Source organism: Sinocyclocheilus grahami, unplaced genomic scaffold (assembly GCF_001515645.1).
Source record: "Sinocyclocheilus grahami isolate Dianchi unplaced genomic scaffold, SAMN03320097.WGS_v1.1 scaffold209.1, whole genome shotgun sequence".
Lineage (NCBI taxonomy): Eukaryota > Metazoa > Chordata > Actinopteri > Cypriniformes > Cyprinidae > Sinocyclocheilus > Sinocyclocheilus grahami.
This window is the reverse complement of record NW_015505388.1, coordinates 1,324,111-1,338,958: the sequence shown is the minus strand read 5'-3', so window position 1 is coordinate 1,338,958 and position 14,848 is coordinate 1,324,111. Positions and strand designations below refer to the sequence as shown.

The 14,848-nt window shown below is 38.7% G+C and overlaps 2 protein-coding genes across 4 annotated transcripts in view; one reads left to right on the top strand and one right to left on the bottom strand.

Moving 5' to 3' along the window:
• The window catches only part of LOC107595873 (probable ubiquitin carboxyl-terminal hydrolase FAF-X), a 42,711-nt gene extending 35,859 nt beyond the window's left edge, over window positions 1-6,852 (top strand). Inside the window, exons 42-46 of the mRNA XM_016286459.1 lie at window positions 201-357; window positions 449-661; window positions 1,317-1,424; window positions 2,270-2,365; window positions 6,371-6,852. Coding sequence (XP_016141945.1) covers window positions 201-357; window positions 449-661; window positions 1,317-1,424; window positions 2,270-2,365; window positions 6,371-6,508 — 712 coding nt within the window. The 3' untranslated portion in view covers window positions 6,509-6,852. The remainder of the gene's footprint in view (window positions 1-200; window positions 358-448; window positions 662-1,316; window positions 1,425-2,269; window positions 2,366-6,370) is intronic.
• A 2,640-nt stretch (window positions 6,853-9,492) lies between these two features.
• LOC107595836 (60S ribosomal protein L8) lies at window positions 9,493-12,571 on the bottom strand. 3 transcript variants are annotated; one of them, XM_016286410.1, is made up of 6 exons: window positions 12,508-12,571; window positions 11,907-12,050; window positions 11,680-11,821; window positions 11,377-11,595; window positions 9,795-9,910; window positions 9,493-9,687 (listed from the first exon to the last, which is right to left on the bottom strand). In XM_016286410.1, the coding sequence occupies exons 2-6, from the start codon at window positions 12,042-12,044 to the stop codon at window positions 9,529-9,531; spliced, it is 774 nt and encodes a 257-aa protein (XP_016141896.1). In that variant the 5' UTR covers window positions 12,045-12,050; window positions 12,508-12,571; the 3' UTR covers window positions 9,493-9,528. The 3 variants fall into 3 exon arrangements, with proteins under 3 accessions (XP_016141896.1, XP_016141897.1, XP_016141895.1); XM_016286411.1 differs by lacking the exon at window positions 12,508-12,571 and adding an exon at window positions 12,268-12,451; XM_016286409.1 differs by lacking the exon at window positions 12,508-12,571 and adding an exon at window positions 12,162-12,186.
• Between the last annotated feature and the right edge of the window lie 2,277 nt (window positions 12,572-14,848).

The window sequence follows — 14,848 nt, the reverse complement described above, 5'->3', positions numbered from 1 at the left end:
TTTTATGTGAACCAGCTTACAAGGACAAAACCCTGGAACAACCTGAAACTCTTAAGAGCACAATGGTAATTGAGTACTGCAATTTAGTTCCTGGAGTGAAGTCCTTAATCTTTAGGCCTCTTGACCTCCTTTTTAGATAAATTAAATTCCTGATTGCATAATGATGTCCTGCTCTGCTCTCTTTTTTTATGGTTTGTTAGGATCCACAATGTGCTGAAGGGAATCCCTGATGATCGTGATGGGCTTTTTGACACCATTCAGCGCTCCAAAAATCACTACCAAAAGAGAGCTTATCAGTGTATCAAATGCATGGTGGCTCTTTTCAGCAACTGCTCAGTGGCCTATCAGATTCTCCAGGTGAGAATGTGCGCTTAAGAATGAAAGGCTTTGCATGTGAATGGGTTTGTTGTTTTTAATATACAAAAACTGATTGATTTACTTTTTCCAGAGTAATGGTGATTTAAAGAGGAAGTGGACCTGGGCAGTGGAGTGGCTCGGTGACGAGCTGGAACGTAGACCATACACTGGCAATACCCAGTACACTTATAATAACTGGTCCCCTCCTGTCCAGAGCAATGAGACTTCTAATGGATACTTTCTGGAGCGCTCTCACAGTGCCCGTATGACTTTAGCCAAGGCCTGTGAGTTGTGCCCAGAAGAGGTATGTGATATCATGCGTACCCCTTTTTTTCTGCAACATTAGTGCCGATGTGTTTAGTTTAAAAAGTCCAATCATGTATGTGTGCTTCTGCCCATTAGTTGAGACTTTTTAATTATTGCATTTGTATTTACATTTTTGCATGGTTGCTTTTTATAGAACCCCTTCAGTAAATAATGAACATGTTGGTTTAATGTAGAGAAACGCTTTATTCAACCTTTTTTCTTTTCAAAATCTGCACTGAAATCTCACACCATGACTGTATGATGGGCAGGCGCACACACATCAAATGTTTAACTTTAGGAAAGCAATTTTGAAGAATCTAGAAGTGTTTAGTGTGCTAAATAGCCACGTTTATCTATAGGTAGGGCTTTGAGTTTTCGACTTTTTATTTCATTTTCTTTTTATTTCGGTTTTCATTTTCATAATGCAAAGCAATTATAAATGCTGTTGATATTTGCACAAATTTAAGTTTAATTATATTTACGCTTGATTTCATGCCATAGATGTTTTTTTTTTTAAAGCCATTTCTATTAATTTGCAGGAATAAATCGCTTGCTTTAATCAATAGCAGATTTCCACAAATGTTAAATGTATGCAGCCATAGATGCATAATTTGTTGAAACAGTATGCAATATTAACTGCCGTTTCAAAATAGTGTCACTTAACGAAGCACGAGGGGGTATCTGAAGAGGACGCTGGCCGGAATCCGTCCTCAACACAACAACTTTTGCCAGGGGAAGTGACAGGCCAACAACAGCACACCGTAAGACTCGTATGGCCCGGCCACACTGTTGCCATCTGCGTAACTCTTTTTGGTGTTCACAGGGTGTGATGTAGGCAGAACCATCTTCCACCTCCCTCAAAAACAACTATAAATCAACTGTTATTTCGTCTTCATCTCCGTGTGTCCAAACTGTTTCTTTCTACGCAATTATAAGTCTTAATGTGGTAACTAAGTGATCGAAAACTCTAAGCCTTGGCTATAGTGTACAGATGAGTTTGAGGTAATTTTGTGTGGTGTTTTGAGTCGGTTATTATTTTGGGAATGTGACTTGTTCTGGTCATCTGATCTGAAAACCTCTTGCACTTCTGAGAAGTATTTGTGTGACTGCAAATTTGGAAGTGGTGTTAGTTTTGTATTCCATTCTGATGATTAACTTTTTCTGAGGAAGAACACAATGTTCAGGAGGAAGTGTTTAGCATAAGTCACCACACTAATCAATTAATCCATGGGCAATTTCCTGTCTGTCATCAGAAGCTTCCTTTAGTTTGGAAAAGTTTGTCAAATTGAAGTATAAGAGTGTGTAGTAGATGTGGTGTCCATTTATGGTGTTCCCTCATCTGTCAGTGAATTTCACTGTCTTAAAGTCCCCTAAGTAATTTGCCTTGTTCGTATAAATCAAACCTATAAAGCCTTGAGCTTTCTTGTTGTATTGACTTTGTATGTTTAATGGGTTTTATATTGAAAGGGACTCTTTATAGAGGACATTGTTCACACACATCCCTGGTTTAGTTAGTATTAAGCAAACAGATTTATATTTAATTATATCGTATGTAGATGTATTGTGTATATCTAGCACTCAACATTATTTTTGATGGTGATTTTAGGAGCCTGATGAGCAGGAGGCCCTTGATGAGCAGGACACTTCTCCTCCAGAGGACACTGCTCTCTACCCTCACTCTCCGGGCACAAAGTTTCAACAGGTACTGAGCTTCACAGTCACACAAGCCTCATACTACTCAACCTCTCTTAAACCATATAATGTATTTGTGAATTAGAAGTACCATTCTGAAGAGTTTCATAAGCTTTCTTCACTGCAAACTCATGCTCTGGTTGTACTGTGACCTCACATTAAAAAGGCATTCAAAGCCCCTCATGATTTAAGTTTGTTGTTGATTTGGTAAATTGATATTTGAAGGCCAAGGATTTTAAGGCTGCATTTACTGTGGCACAAAAAATCAAATTTTTTTGCTCACATCGAACACAGATCGGAATGTGTTGCGTACACGTAAAACAAAAATCTGCACAAGATCTGATTTTTTCGCGTCCGATCTGAGCCACTTCCAAATGTGGATTTTAATCTGATACATATCCGATATCTGGACATCTGACCTACGTCTAAACGCACACATCCGAATCCCCGCAGAACTCCCAATGCGTTTGCCAGATGTGCATGCGCTCACATTTTATTTAGATGGAAACTTTATGTAGGCTAGGTAAGAAATTGCACGTTCGGGAGCTGGTTTTCAACCCATGCCCCATGAATTTTATAAATACAACAGCTTTGCTAAAGCTACATTATATTTTTTAGCAATGACGTGAACTTTCACTTGCTCTCTCCCTCTCTCGTTCATTAATTCATTTAAATATCATCTTTGCGCTACTTTTTCACTAAAAAATTCCACCTCTAACAAGCTGTAGATAAAATAGCCTAACAAATGAAAATTACCGTTATTTATCCGTTTAGTCAGATTTTGTGCTGCAAAACATCCATGACAGCTGTTGTCCATGCTGGCAAATAATGGCCACTTGACGTGTATTATATACATTTTAAAACCAAGGTCATTCAAAACCTGAGGGTCTACCATGTGCATAGTAAAGCGATCATTGACATCATTTTGGGCGGCAATTATGTGTAAACCGATATCTGATACTAGTTGTCTAAAGTGAATGTAAACAGACAGGTCAAAGATCGGATCTGTGCATTAAGACTTGTAGTGTAAATGCAGCCTAAAGCTTTCAAAATCTCTTAGAAAATTTTAAGCTTTAAAGATATAACATTTTTGGGTGAACTATCCCTTTAGTTATTTAATTTATTTTTTTTTTTTTAATTTTCAGAATTCTTCATGCAAATGTGAAATTATTTTTAATGAAATGATCTAAATAAGAAAATAAAACCGCTGATAAGTGGCAGTAAATGTCTTAAGTCAGTGGGTATAGAAAAGAATCACCCCCTTTAAAAGAATCACATTTTGTTGCTTTGCAGCCTGAAATGAAGGCCGACAGTTTTTGTTTTGTCAGGCTGTATTTACTCAGTGCATTTTATAACATCCAAGTGAAAGATATAACACCAACATGTCAAAAAAAAAAAACAATCACTGAGTTGGAAAAAGGACTATCCCCTTGTGTCAGTATTTTGTTGAATCACCTTTTGCTTTAATTGCAGCCTTTTAATCTGTTGGGATATGTCTCCGTCTCTACTAATTTTGCGCATTTAGACTGCAATATTTGCTCATTCTTCTTTGCAGTACTGCTCAAGTTCAGTTAAATTTGATGTTGACCGTTTGTGGAGGCCTTTACTGTAGGCCTCTTGGTAGCCTCTCTGACCAGTTTCCTCCTGGCTCTATCATCCAGTTTGGAGCGATGTCCTGATCTAGGGGAGGGTCTGTGTTGTACCAAATACCTTCTGCTTAATAATAGACTTCACTGTGCTTCTAGGCATTTATAAAGCCTTTTACTTTTTTGTATCCATCTCCTGACTTGTGCCTGTCCACAACTTTTCCACAACTGGATAAAACACAAACTGTGTCCAAACTGTAAAACTGTTTGCACTACAAACAAGTGTGTTTGTAATTAAGATTAAACATTAAAATAACATGGTAAGACACTAGTTTGCAATGTCAAGCAGCAAAATTAGCGGTTTTGTACAGCTAAAAATAGCTGGACGCGAATGACACTGGAAGCCTTGCAGGTTAAATTTACAAATGGCCACTCCCGCTCTTACGGGAAAAATAAGGGGGATAGGTGTGTTTGACTTGAAGTGGTGCTGCACAGACCAATCGGTGTATGACACAGTACCACGAGAACAGACGTCTCTGCAGGTTTATGAAATGTAAAATAATGTACATTGGGCAGGTATGTTCATTGCATTAATTTTAACGTTCTTTTGTTTTCCGTAACTAATTATATTAACACATTAAATCGACAGCTCTAATTTATGTACAATTTATTTCAGGTTTGTTTGATTTTATTGTGTCCCTGCTAAATAAGTATTTTTTTCAAAAAATTTTAAATTGATTTTTTTTTTTAAATGGCGGTTTATTTGGATACATTTGTCTTATTTTACCTGTTTTTGCCGAATAATGGCTTTCATATTTACTCCAGTTTTGGAGTATTTTTTTTCACTAACTTTTAAATGCTCTGAATCTGTTACACAAGTCACCTTTTAAATAAGTGTCAGCTGTTATATAATTGCATCTACAAATCTGAGTAAAGTCTGGGGAAGTTGTGGCCTAATGGTTAGAGCAGGGGTGCCCAACCCTGCTCTTGGCGATCGACTGTCCTGCCAAGTTCAGCTCCAACCCTAATCAAACACACCTGAAGCAACTAATTAATGTCTTCAGGATCACTTAAAAATTGAAGGCAGGTGTATTTGATTAGAGTTGGAGCTAAACTTTGCAGGACAGTCGATCGCCAGGAGCAGGGTTGGGCCCCCCCTGGGTTAGAGAGTCGGACTCGTAACCCAAAGGCTGCGGGTTCGAGTCTCGTACCAGCAGGGAATTGTAGGTGGGGGGAGTGAATGTACAGGAATCTCTCCCACCTTCAATACCACGACTGAGGTGCCTTTGAGCAAGGCACCGAACCCCCAACTGCTCCCCGGGCACCGCAGCAAAAAATGGCTGCCCACTGCTCTGGGTGTGTTCACCGTGTGTGTGTGTGCGCGCGTGTGTGTGTGTGTGTGTGTGCGCGCGCGCGCTTTGGATGGGATAAATGCAGAGCGCTAATTCAGAGTATGGGTCACCATACTTGGCCACATGTCACATCACTTCTAAAGCATATGTATTTTCTGGTTGTCATGTAATCATTTGATTTTTCTTGTCTTTTCAGCAGAATAACCTCCCGCATACGCAGCCGTACACTGGTCCTGCAGCACAGCACGTCAACAACCCTCAGCGTCCAGGCCCACGAGCACAAAATTGATTTTTTTTTTTAAATGGCGGTTTATTTGGATACATTTGTCTTATTTTACCTGTTTTTGCCGAATAATGGCTTTCATATTTACTCCAGTTTTGGAGTATTTTTTTTCACTAACTTTTAAATGCTCTGAATCTGTTACACAAGTCACCTTTTAAATAAGTGTCAGCTGTTATATAATTGCATCTACAAATCTGAGTAAAGTCTGGGGAAGTTGTGGCCTAATGGTTAGAGCAGGGGTGCCCAACCCTGCTCTTGGCGATCGACTGTCCTGCCAAGTTCAGCTCCAACCCTAATCAAACACACCTGAAGCAACTAATTAATGTCTTCAGGATCACTTAAAAATTGAAGGCAGGTGTATTTGATTAGAGTTGGAGCTAAACTTTGCAGGACAGTCGATCGCCAGGAGCAGGGTTGGGCCCCCCCTGGGTTAGAGAGTCGGACTCGTAACCCAAAGGCTGCGGGGTTTGAGTCTCGTGCCGGCAGGGATTGTAGGTGGGGGGAGTGAATGTACAGGAATCTCTCCCACCTTCAATACCACGACTGAGGTGCCTTTGAGCAAGGCACCGAACCCCCAACTGCTCCCCGGGCACCGCAGCAAAAAATGGCTGCCCACTGCTCTGGGTGTGTTCACCGCGTGTGTGTGTGTGTGTGCGCGCGCGCTTTGGATGGGATAAATGCAGAGCGCTAATTCAGAGTATGGGTCACCATACTTGGCCACATGTCACATCACTTCTAAAGCATATGTATTTTCTGGTTGTCATGTAATCATTTGATTTTTCTTGTCTTTTCAGCAGAATAACCTCCCGCATACGCAGCCGTACACTGGTCCTGCAGCACAGCACGTCAACAACCCTCAGCGTCCAGGCCCACGAGCACAAGAGAACTGGGAGCCCCCTGAGGAGGTGCCGCCCAGTCAGACTAAAGACTAACAATATGTTGTCACACTGTCCTCCATCTGAGTTCTCCAGCGAGATACTCGAATCCAGAGTAAGGCCAGGCCCCACCATGCTGATCTACTCCAGAGCCCGTGTAACCAGAACATTAAGCTTCCCTCAATTTCTAACCCAGGAGTGGAGAGTCTCTTCACCGTCTGCTCGACAGTATTAACTGTCAAAAGTGTAACTTGCAGTGGACTGTGCATATTGTTTGTAGTAATAAAACGGGCCTGTCGCACTTGTCTCATGACAGAGGTGTACATACTGTGTTAATGTTTTGACTGTTCAAAAGCAACCGCGTGTGTGATTGCTGTTGGGAGACTGCAGATTTATGAAAATGGAAAAACCACAAAAAAAGATGCAAATACACAACGGTGAAAGACAAAAAAAAATATCCCCGTTTTACCCTATGCTCAGTAGTAAGGTTTGGGCCATTTGGGTCATTCTGCTTTTGATCATACATTATATTCATGTCGAATCTTAACCGGCTATGGCACCTCGTGAGCAAGAGTTAGCCATAGTTTGTAAACGATGGGATGGTTGGGTGATGATCTTGATGTTTAGTTGATGTGAATGGGGTGATGCAACTTTATTCTGGAAATTCCTATTGCCTTTTTTCTTTTTCTGGTAATTCAATAATTTGAAAGCTCCAGCTGACACGCTGTAACATCTTAGCATGGCTTCACATCAAACTAGTATAGCCGAAGGGCAATTCTGCGATTTTTCTTTCTCCAGTGATTCGGAAGGGCCCTCTTTTTGGTCTCCTACTCCATATGCTCTTCTAGATTTGATGTTTTTGAAGCAATGCAAGAAGTGGCTTTACAATTGCACACATTTCCTCCGATAAATATTTGGCTGTCGCTTTTTTTGATGGGATAAATGCTTAGGTTTTGATGATAGGAATTTTAGAAAGAGAAAAGATATGCAACAGTTCATGGCAGGATGTCTGGAACATTAGTGGACAATGCGTTTTGCTTTATTTGTCTTGACCTTTGCGTCAGACAAATGACCTCCTGGCAATTTGGTCGATCGCCTGACTTCATGATCCCTGTTCACATTCGTGTACTCGAAAAGAGACTGTTTGGGGATTCTTCATTTAAGGAGAGCGAACGTAAAAGCGGGGTTGTACCATAAAATAACTGCTGGTTAGTCATGTTGCAACTTCAGTTAGTAAAGTCTCTTGGATTAAAGGAGTAAACATCAGTAGATACTGTATGTATTTTATTGGTAACTTGAATGCTTTTTTTTTCTTCTCGAGTTTTGTTGGAAAAATACCAAATACTCCTGCAAGTGAAAATATTCTGCCCATCATATATTTAAATATTTTGCTGTTTAATTTTATAGAATTTATTTTGTTGTATTTCACTAAAAGGAAAAATAGAATTTGATTTAAGAGGAACATTTTTGTCCTTGTGTTATTTTTAAAGATTATTGACTGTACAGAGTTCTTCGCCCTGTTTTTTGCCGACTTTTGTTTTGGCCATGATGTGACGTTGAATTCTGAAGCCACAGTCACAATGTTGACTTTCACCTTGTGAGGTTTTTGTGCACAGAACTATTAGAGAAAAGCATTGCGCCCTTCAAGAATAAAGAAAAGAAATCTGGAAAATGTCTGTCTGTTATTGTGAAGATTCAAAGCTGCCATATATTTTTATGTATTGATTGTTTCGAGTACATTATATTCACTGTAGAGTGCATGGCTCTATTGGCACAAAAAATGAAAAATGTGATTGCAATCATGCGTGTTGGGGTGTCAGGTATTAAGATTTTAAAATGCCTTTATAATAATACATAGGATATTGCTGACAAATAAGAAAACATATTTCAGGTCACCTAGGAGAATGGGAGTATTTCTATGAAATTGCTATAACATGCTTATAAACCTGAGTGTTTTTTTTTTTTTAGTTGAAAAGAATTCGCTTAAGCTTGTTTTAAACCAGTTTGGACTGCTATTCCAAAACAATCCACTTTAAGCGTTTTTTTAATTTTCAGTCTGATCAGAAAAGAGACCGAGCAATCCATTAAACCTACATGGTAATACTACTGTAGGCTGAATTATAGGAAATGGTTTTTGCTTAAACCTGTACATCTCTTGGAATTTAATATCTAATCACATTTAAGTTCCAAGGCAATGCAAATACTTCAACAGATTCCTGAGAACACTTAATTGTTCTTCCTATTGGATAGGTTGCATAGTTCATCTGCCATTCTTAACCAGCCTAAATGACACCCATAAGGCCAATCTCAAAATATGCAGGGTGAGAACTTTCTTTTTCATCAAGCAGTGAAGTGATTCTGGTTGAGGAGATGGCACTGGAAATTTGTCTTGGTGCCCAGACATGGATATGACTCGTAGAAAGTAGTTAGTTTTTATTTATAAATACAACTGAAGTTCTTGTCATTATTAGCTATATACAGTCTTAAATTTATGTCTCGTCATCTACAAGACCAGTGGGTGATTCTATAATTTCCCATACCCTTGATTTAATGTTATCAACATTTTTGTCACTCATGATTACCGGCGAGAATGATTTTAAAATATTTAGAATTGTTTTTTTTTAAAACGTGTTTCTAGTTGATCTAAATATGACTACAATAATTTGATATTTATAATATTCACTACATTTTAAATGACCCTTCAGGTCTGTATACAACTATAAAGTAACAATATTTTTAGGTCTTTCCTGACAGTAGGAAGTCTTTATTCATGAGGTAACCCTGGAGCGAATCAAAAAACCACAGCCCCATACTAATGTACCATGTTGGAACTGTAGAAATTGAAGTTATATAAACTTATCACTTCCACTTTAACTTAAAGAGAAAAAAAAGGTTCACTTATAACAAGGGTTTAACATGTAACGGGTAAAATTGCAATCCTATATGCCATTCTCAAGCATTTTTTTTTTTAAATTTGACTAAACTTCTGGATGGTGTTAGTATAGAAACAGTAATAACTGATAAAGACGTCAAGAGGCAAATGACTTTGTTTGGACATTTTATTATGAAGATACACATTAGTTTTCCTTGTCCTGGACAGTCTTTGTTCCACGCAGTCTGCCAGTGCGACGGGCAGCAATGAGACCAACCTTGCGTCCAGCGGGCGCGTCCCTCCTGATTGTTGAGGGCTTGCCAATATGCTGATGGTTACCACCACCGAAGGGATGCTCAACAGGCTGGAGAAGCAAAGAGCACAGGTCAGATTTAAAACCAGCATTTAGGCAACTATTCAGAATCGGAAATAACCTGTAATCACGAAGAAATAAAAATAAAGTTTGCTTACGTTCATAGCCACACCACGGACACGAGGCCAGCAGTTCCTCTTGGCTTTGTACTTGTGGTACGCACGTCCTGCCTTCAGGATGGGTTTGTCAATACGACCACCACCAGCAACAACACCTTTAATAAGTGACAACAGACTTCAGTTTACATTAGACTTCAAAATTGAATACACATCTACCCCTTAAGCATTTGCTATAGCCCAGACTCCCAAACATTGTCAGTCAAGCCTCTTTGATTTAAAGTACATATTTTAAAAATTAACATATTTGTCATTTTTTCACTTTGTTCTGATTTTTTTCATAATTTAAATTCAATTGAACATTTTTGTGATTATTAGCTCTTCAAGTTACAAACCCATTCGAGTTTGAGCACAGGAAACCCTGTGCTATAAAATGCATTCAAATTATATACTCAAACTATAAATTCCCATGGTCACACAACATATTTCAATGGACAGATTCAGTGGCAAGCACCACCAAGAAAAATGTTCTTTTATGAAAGATAAGGAAAAACAAACGCTCAACAACCCTCTACAGACACCTTGGCAATTGAATCACCATTGGCTAGTACATTTTTTTGGTTTACTCGCCAGACTGAAATGCTATAGCCTACTATACTAATAAATAAATATATATATAGTTAATAAAATGGTACAGCTTTTTAAATATCTGAAAGTACACTCTTAATATCAGTCAGTCAAGCATTATAATATGATAATCAAGTATTATTTAATAATAAAAGTTTAGTAATTAGAATTAACTTGGTAACCATGGCTTTTTTTGGTCATTCAGGTTTCCTGTAAAAAAAAAAAAACCGAACAATAATACTGTTAAGATATTATTATACGAATTCTACTAATAAGAACAATATAAAAACGCACTAAGGATTAATGAGCTACTGGAGCCATGAATATTAATCAGGTTGTGTGCGTTTGCTCGAACCGATTCGCTGAAATCAAAACGGGGACGATTCTAGGTGAGCACCAGCCAATGAGATTGTCGTTTACTCATTAGTTCCGCCCACTACAGGAAAACCCGGCAGTTCTTAAAAGCTGAAGAATTCCAAAGGAACTGTTATTTTGAGAGGAAAATACAACAAAGAATATCGTTTACATGTAGCGCATCAATTCTGGATGTTATATAAGACTCTCTATCGCTCTGCGCGTGAGAGAGAAAGCGACAGCGAGTCGTGCGCCTTCACACTAGAGTTTACGTTACGCCAAATACACAAACACAGGTGTGCTGCGCATCCATTCAAATGAACTGGAAAAATATCACAGATCGCTTGACGGAGAGTGAAACTCTGAAGCGTTCAGTCAGAGTGTTCTGTGAGTGAAAATATATCGGTGCTAATCATATACTTTGAAAATAAATCTGAGAATTGATTAACCATTGGCTAATATTAGAAATCATTTAGTCGCCCAGAGTGAAGATTTAGTTGCATATGCGAGTGTTACTGGCTGGCCCAAGGATTTTACAAAATAAAAATCAATCCGAAATCTAATTAATAACCATGCAATGCAAGGAACACAATAGGTTATTAACCAAAACTTCTTGATATGAACTAAAACCATGTTTGCTCACCAACTACAGCTCTGTTTGCAGAAGAGATGACCTTTTTGGATCCAGATGGAAGCTTGACTCTGGATTTCTTGGTCTCAGGGTTATGGGAGATGACTGTGGCGTAGTTTCCAGATGCACGAGCGAGTTTGCCTCTATCTCCGGGCTTCTCCTCCAGACAGCAGACAATGGTACCCTCAGGCATGGTGCCAACGGGGAGCACATTGCCAATGTTCAGCTGGGCTACAACAGTCCAATCACTTTCATCAGCATGTGCACAGAAGACTGGATGTTTGTTTGACCAATTCTCAACTTGAAATGCATTACCTTTCTTGCCACAGTAGATGAACTGGCCAGTGTGTATGCCTTCAGCTGCAATGAATAGTTCTGTCCTCTTCTTGAAGCGGTATGGGTCACGAAACATCACCTTAGCCAAGGGAGCTCCACGGCCAGGGTCGTGAATGATGTCCTACGGGGAAAAAGCAGATTTTTGTTATTTCCAACTTCAGATGACAACTGACCTTTCCAAGATGGCATGTAATCCCCCATTGTACCTTCACAATCCCCTTGATGTAGCCATGGCGTTCAGCAAAGTCAATATGACGGAGTTTAGCAGCACCTTTTCTGTGCTTGACATGGGCTTTGAAGACGGAGCCCGCACCTTTTCTCTGTCCCCTGATCACACGTCCCATTGTGGCCTGTAGGAACAAACTATTCATATTTACATAGAATCATTATTTCATTCAGCATTACATCTCATATGGTCACCATTCACATGTTAAAGAAAAGGTTGCAATGACCATGCATACGTTCATCTGTCAGTCTGCTTAACATCATAAACAGCCAGTAGTTAACAGTATCCCACACTAACGAAACGCACCATTAAAACCAATACATAATAATTCGTTGGCTTACAATTTATTAAGGTCGTTTAATTGAAAGAATAGGCCCTCTAGGCCACAACACGACCGCGGACACATCATCGCTTCAATTACAAATATCACATTCCGTTTCAACGCCGAGAGACCCGAAAGGGCAAAGATATGTCCTCAAGTGATATGCTGACATTATACGGCTGGTTGTGTACATGGATGGTCTACTTCAACAGTGATTGTAATCAGATTGAGCAGCGAGACAGAAGATTGTCTCTCATACCTAAACTCCGTTGACAGAAAGAGGAAGTAGAAGGGAACGATGAGGATTTTCTTCCGGAGAAATGGGCGGGGGAAGAGGAGGCCCAGGTACCCGGATTTGTGTTCAGTCAGCGATGCGCCCCCTAGAGGCTGACCTGAGAACCGTTTGAAATGAAAGCAGCGAGCGTTTTTATCTTACACTGGTGACACAGGGATATGCTCCCTGTTGCTCCCAATATGTCATTTAATATAGTATTACCGTTTTCGTGGTGTATGTTTCGTAGTTATAATAATAACAATCATATGTTTTATATAGTATACATTTGAAGGTAGAATAAAAAGAAACCCTGAGGAGGCAGCATCGGGTCAATCACCTGTGTGCTGCATTGGACAAAATGGATCAAATTGTTTGTTGTTTAATATTTGCTGTTATTTTCTGTTTTATTAAACATGCAGTCTTTTATCTATAGAAGGCTCTCACACTCTCACTGGTTTGTTTAATTGGTCCACTAACAATGTGCAACAGTCACAGAATCCTTAGGCCTATCAATTCAATCCGGGTCTTTTTCTTCGCATCTTTAATTTAATACCGTGTTCCGTGGTTGAAATCTTAGAGTCACTTACCTTGATTCATTTCAAAGCCAAAAACAACAACATTTTGATTAAAACCCTGTTCACTGATGTGTTTGCGAATTATGTTTACCTTTATCGATATACAGAATGCCTTTGAAATGCAGCAGAAATTAATGCGTAATAACTTCATAATAAAAAATTCAGTGGGGACTTAAAAGTGACAGAAGTTGAAGAAACACCCATAAAAGGATAGATATATTCTGTGTAGATATGCATGGGACTAAAATTGGACCAAAAATGGCTAAATCGATGTCTATTGCCTAAAACTATGCTATTGTATATTGTGCTGTTTTGTGTGTCATTATGTAGTCTGCGGATAGTTCCGGTCCTTGATTCTGATTGGCTGAAACACGTTCGATGTCAGCGGCTACATTTGTGACCAAATGTTAGTTTAAAGGTTCTAAAAGAGTTGATGTATTTTATTCAGTTGTCAAGTATAAATGAACGTACAGACTTGTCTTAATTTCATGTGACTTTTTTTACATAGCTGATGTGTACAGTCACGGGACCAGAGCTGTTTAATTATTCTTTAGCCCTCTGAAAGATGATGTTCGCGACAAAGCATTTCAAACTTCTAGAATCGATACAATTATCAAATTTGGTACATATGACGTTTAGGATTTTGTTAAGATTTGTCAGTGGACTCAACTGTCATTTACGCAATCCTATGTTGTTCTGAATTTGTTCCACTTTCTTCAATGGAACACAAAAGCTCTTGGGCAGATGTTTTACTTTCCTTGCATGGAAAAAAAGATGTGGAGTAGGGATGTAACGGTATGAAAATGTCTTATCACGGTTATAGTGACAAATTATCACGGTTATCAATATTATCAGGGTATTGTTCAAATGTGCCGGAGATGTAAAAAAAAAAGTACCGACACATAAATCACTTAACCAAGTTTTATATTTAAAAATCAACAAACAACAAATAAAATGACTTTTTGTTTGCATAATCACTAAAACAATAACATTACCAATTATGTTCATATTTTAAATGACAACTTGACTGACAACAGTTTAATAGCATGTTGAAATATCTAATGTAAATGTTCAAATAAAGCTTTGAAAAAGTTTAATAAAAAGGTAAACCTCACATTTCAGCTTTTTAATAGAGAAAATATATAAGTCGCAATGATAATTGATTAATAAATGATTATATGCATTTTATCTGCTCCTTAAATAATGCTAGATAACTTATCTGAATTGTTCAAATGTGTTGAATCCACATAAGCTTGTTTTTCATCAAACGGTCAAAATGTACAGCAGGACATGCAAATTCGGTCCGTTTTTGGCCAGACAGAAACTGCACACAGGCTGAATGTAAATATAAGTCTCTGTAAATCCACTCGCTGACACTAGGTGGCGCTTATGGATAAGCTGAATTAGAGCTGTTTCCCTTAACCTCCGTGGACAAAGCAGTATTGCGATTAAAAATACTTCCTTTAAGTATTACATGAAGCGAAGATGAAAACAAAATGCCATCGAATCGTTTCTGAAGTCAGTCAGAACCTTTAGAGGTACATTCATAATAGGTTTGGGCCGTCACGATGTTATGCTGACATCTTGATTCCCCCCCCTCTTCCGCAATCTGCCGCATCCCAGTTCCGTGTTCGGAAAGGAAATGAAGTGTACTTCGGAAACCCTAAAGGGAATAAATAGCCTATGAGATGGGAGGATAAAGAAAAATATTTCAATACTTTTTCTTTCAATTATATCGTTGTATACCTCCC